At 33.4% G+C, this 4271-nt stretch overlaps 1 protein-coding gene across 6 annotated transcripts; it reads right to left on the bottom strand.

Annotated features, from left to right (window-relative positions):
- Positions 1 to 233: 233 nt before the first annotated feature.
- Positions 234 to 3627, bottom strand: LOC123194132 (pentatricopeptide repeat-containing protein At2g13600-like). 6 transcript variants are annotated; one of them, XR_006497234.1, is made up of 4 exons: positions 2052 to 3627; positions 1682 to 1922; positions 736 to 1006; positions 234 to 566 (listed from the first exon to the last, which is right to left on the bottom strand). XR_006497234.1 is itself a non-coding variant. In XM_044607297.1 (2 exons), exon 1 carries the CDS (start codon positions 3478 to 3480, stop codon positions 1708 to 1710), a length of 1773 nt encoding a protein of 590 aa, XP_044463232.1. In that variant the 5' UTR covers positions 3481 to 3627; the 3' UTR covers positions 234 to 566; positions 1682 to 1707. The 6 variants fall into 6 exon arrangements, 1 of the variants encoding a protein (XP_044463232.1); XR_006497233.1 differs by having other exon boundaries at positions 1682 to 3163; positions 3248 to 3627; XR_006497230.1 differs by having other exon boundaries at positions 1682 to 3627.
- Positions 3628 to 4271: the final 644 nt, after the last annotated feature.

The following is a 4271-nucleotide window of genomic DNA, read 5'->3' as shown; positions in this document are numbered from 1 at the left end:
AGGTGATATTTCAGACATTCTGTCAAAAAAAAATATCCTAGCTCAGTGCAAAATCTCATCTCAAACTCTTTCACATTACTCCAAATTTATAGTTTGAGGGCATTACACCAACCTTAAGCTCCAAGGTAAATGTTAAGAAATCTTTTATTAATTAGCAACAATAAGTTCTATTCAGAATTGTTCTCATTACATACAATTGTAACAGAACTTGTGAGTCATAGATGCATGCACAATTCTATAGAAAGAACAGCTTATTCTATTAGAATAAGAAAGGCCAATGTAACTGTAATGAAATAATATATAAGCAAATAGCAAATGGAACGGCCAAGGCTCTCACTGATTTTATTTTTCTACATAAGAAATGAAACAATGTTCTGATCAATACCACTATATACAATCCTAAATAAAATATAACTTTGCACATGCTACCCACCATTTCTTAGATATATAGTGAATACTCACTCATGAAGATCTGTGTATATCAGTTTTGGTAATGCCTGAAAAGTTGAAAGTTGAGTAGAAATGTTACTACATGTCAGGAAATCTAGCAGAAATGCAAACATTTCCTGCACAAATTCAAAGAAAATAGGAGATCAATGAGAAAAAAAACAGCTATAAATCTCATTTGTTTCTTTTAAGCCCTAACAAATATACAAAATTTGCAAAAAGTGAAATAAAAGAATAACATTCAATCTAAAAATTTAGAACATAAAACAAAATCAAGCAACCACATACCGTGAAACGAAATATCTAGCCCCCATAGCTTAAGTGGTAAAGGTGGGAGCACCCAAGCAAGAGGGGATGGGTTCAAACATTGTTGGTAACATATCAAATTTCAATTCTTAACTTACCTAGGATGATGGTTGAGAAACAGGTCATTGGACCTGAGGTTTTATCCTTGGTGTGATCAGTTAAGGCCTAACTAAGTTGAAAAGTAGCTTCTGAATAGACGCAAAAAGGATGATTCGATTCATGTAGAGGTTCCTTGTTACAAAAAATATATATCCTGAAAAAAGAAAAGGAGTATCTTTAAGGAAAGCAAAGATCATACTGGGAAGAATACATTATTCGAATTTACATAGAATATCTATCAGGCATCATCTCTCCATTACAAGGTTAGGCATCCTGGATTTCTTCAGTTTCATGGTGAAAATCTCCTGCCTACCTTAAGCACAATATTGGACATGTTTCATATTATGTTTTATAAAAAACCAGTTCTTTCCTCCATAGGCCATCATGAACTATAAAGGGAACATAACCTAACTTACTAAGAGATTATGCCATTTTTACAGCAGTTTACAGGCTTTACATGACAATGAGTGAATTATTCAATAAAGTATACTCCCCAAATGCACCTTTTCCAATTATGGTTAGTTGCTTAAAATCACATATTCATAGTCTTTAAAGCCTAATATACTTTGTCTCTGGATCTCAAATTCAATATTTAAGCTTGTGGCAGTGCCATTTTAAGTGCTTGGTGCTAAAACAAAGTCAGATAAAAATTTCTTAGTATATATTTCAAATTCAGAGAAAGGAAAAGAAAAAAAAAAGAGGAATAAAGTGAAAAAAAAAATTAAAGACTTGCTTACGTGTGGCCATTGTAAAGCATAATCATACATGTTTAAAATACCGCATTTTGACATTTTATTTAAACCGATGGTAAAATAATTCTAAAAAATACCTCTGTTTAGGCTTTTTAAAGATCTTTCAACTAAGTATATCGATAAAAGAAACTTCAGCTGCTGCCCAACCTAAAACCTTGAGCATAAACTTTATTTCTTCAATCCTTGCATGAGAAAAGTTCCCTACCGTAAATTTTTCAAAATTTCCCTTCAGTTCAATCATACTATGGCCAGGCTCCTTCTTTAGCCCACAATACTTCAACTTCTTCCTTGCCTCCACAACATCACTCCACATTGCATCTGAAGCATACAAGTTGGCAACAAGAACATAAGGCGAAGTAGTCACAGGTTGAAATTTGAATAGCTGTTCAGCTAAACGTTCCCCAATGACAACATTTCCATGTAGCCAACATGAAGAAAGCAAGCTACCTAAAACTATTGGATCTTGGCTGAAAGGAGATTTTTTCATGTACTTCTCTGCTTCCTGCAATTTCCCTGCTCGTCCCAATACATCTATAAGACAAGAGAAATGCTCTATTTGGGGGGCAATCCCATAGATTTCTTCCATAGAATTGAAGTAAAATTCACCCTTCTCTACAAGCCCTGCATGATTGCAAGCCATTAAAAGTCCAGTGAAGGTAACTGAATCTGGATTTACCCCCACTGCTTTCATCTGCTCAAAAAGTTCTAAGGCCATCTCTCCCTGTCCATGATTACCATATGCAGTAATGATGGTGTTCCATGTGACAAGATTGTGATGAGGCATCCTGTTAAATAACTTGTATGCATAGTCAATTGAACCACATTTAGCATACATGTTAACAAGCGCATTACCAAGTCCCACATCTTGATTGAATTTGGCCCTGATTAGGTGACCATGAATCTGCTTGCCATGGTGAATTGAAGCAAGCCCAGCAGAGGCAGCAAGAACACTGGCAAAAGTAAACTCATCAGGTGTCACAATATTTTCGTTTGACATTTCTTTAAAAAATCTTAAACCCTTTTCATGATCCATACAATGAGAGCAACCAGCTATAAAAGTGTTCCACAAAATAACATCTTTCTCTTCAATTATTCTAAAGACTTTCTCCGCTTCTTCCATCAAATTGAATTTTGAGTACATTGTCATTATCAAATTGCCAACAAAGGCAGAAGAATCAAGTTTAACCTTCACTGTTTGACAATGCAGCACCATTCCCCTATGCAAATCATTCAAATTCATGCAACTCTCCAACACTCCAGCAAAAGTAAAGCAATCTGCAGCAAGTCCTTGCTCGTGCATAAGTTTAAACAGTTCCAATCCTTTTTCATACTCTTGGTTTTCCACAAAGCCGGCAATCAAAGCATTGTAAGAAACAGAATTCGGTTCCAATACCTCATCAAGAAAGAACAAAGCATCATAAAAACGACCACATTTCATGTACATCGACATAATTGAATTGAAAACAAAACAAACAGAAGCATACCCCAACTTCAACGTTTGAGCATGAATTTGCCGACCAAGCGCCACAGCCTGAAGGCTAGCGCAAGCACTTAAGGCACTGGCAAAAATGTAGTCATTAGGCACAAGTTGCATTCGTGAAAAGAGTTCAAGAGCTAATAAATGATTCCCAAACTGGGCATACCCAGAAATCATAGCTGACCAAGAAATGAGGTTTCTGTGAGACATTTCGTCGAACATTTGGCGGGCGGAAGAAATTTTGCCACACTTAGCGTACATGTTGAGAAGATGGTTGGATATGAATACATCAGATTGTATGCCTGTTTTATAAACAGCGGCATGAAGTGAAAACCCTTGACGAAATGCTTTGATTTTGGAGCAGTGCTGCACCACTGAGCAAATAGTTTCAGGGAGCATTTCGGGTTTTTTCGAAAACCGACCGGGAAATGTTTACGGATTTGAGAAAAAAATTCCCCCGAAAAATGTTTACATGTTTTAAGCAATTTTAGATTAAAAAAAATTATGAAAATCAACACAAAATGAGAATATTAGAATTAGCAATAACCGCGTCATTCGTGGTTCATACGGTATTTAAAATTTTATTCTAAACATAAATAAATAAAAACAGCTTAAAAATTTGGGAAATTCAACTAAATGGCCATTTTACCCCTCTTTAAGCAAAAATGCGTATTTTTTCTATTCTTAAAAAAAATGCCCTAAATATTTTTTAAAATACCAAAACTACCCTTAACCACTTTCATATAAACCCCTTACTTATATACATTTCTCATATCATTCAAACATTTATTTTCACTCACATTTTAACTCAATATTTGATATTATAAGTTCATTCAAAAGAAAAAATTTTTATTTCTAAATTTGAATTGAAAAAAATCAATTCATGAGAAAAAAAGTATTTATACAAATCTAAATTCAAAACTTAATTTTATTTGTTAAATTTAATTCGTATTTTATATAAAAGAAGCATTTGGATATTTGATAATAATTTAGAAGTTAAACAAAATATTAGAAAAATATGAGGAACATTTTGATATTAAACAAAGTATGAAGGTTTTTAATAAAATGTAAAAAACATATAGATGCATTTCGATAAAAAAAAAATTTATGAGGGTGTTGAATAAATATCATAAAAATATAAAGTGTATTTGATATTAAACATTGTAAGATGGTTTTAATGAAATGTTAGG

Source organism: Mangifera indica, chromosome 13 (genome assembly GCF_011075055.1).
Source record: "Mangifera indica cultivar Alphonso chromosome 13, CATAS_Mindica_2.1, whole genome shotgun sequence".
In the NCBI taxonomy this organism is placed as follows: domain Eukaryota; kingdom Viridiplantae; phylum Streptophyta; class Magnoliopsida; order Sapindales; family Anacardiaceae; genus Mangifera; species Mangifera indica.
This window is presented reverse-complemented; position numbering and strand designations above follow the sequence as displayed.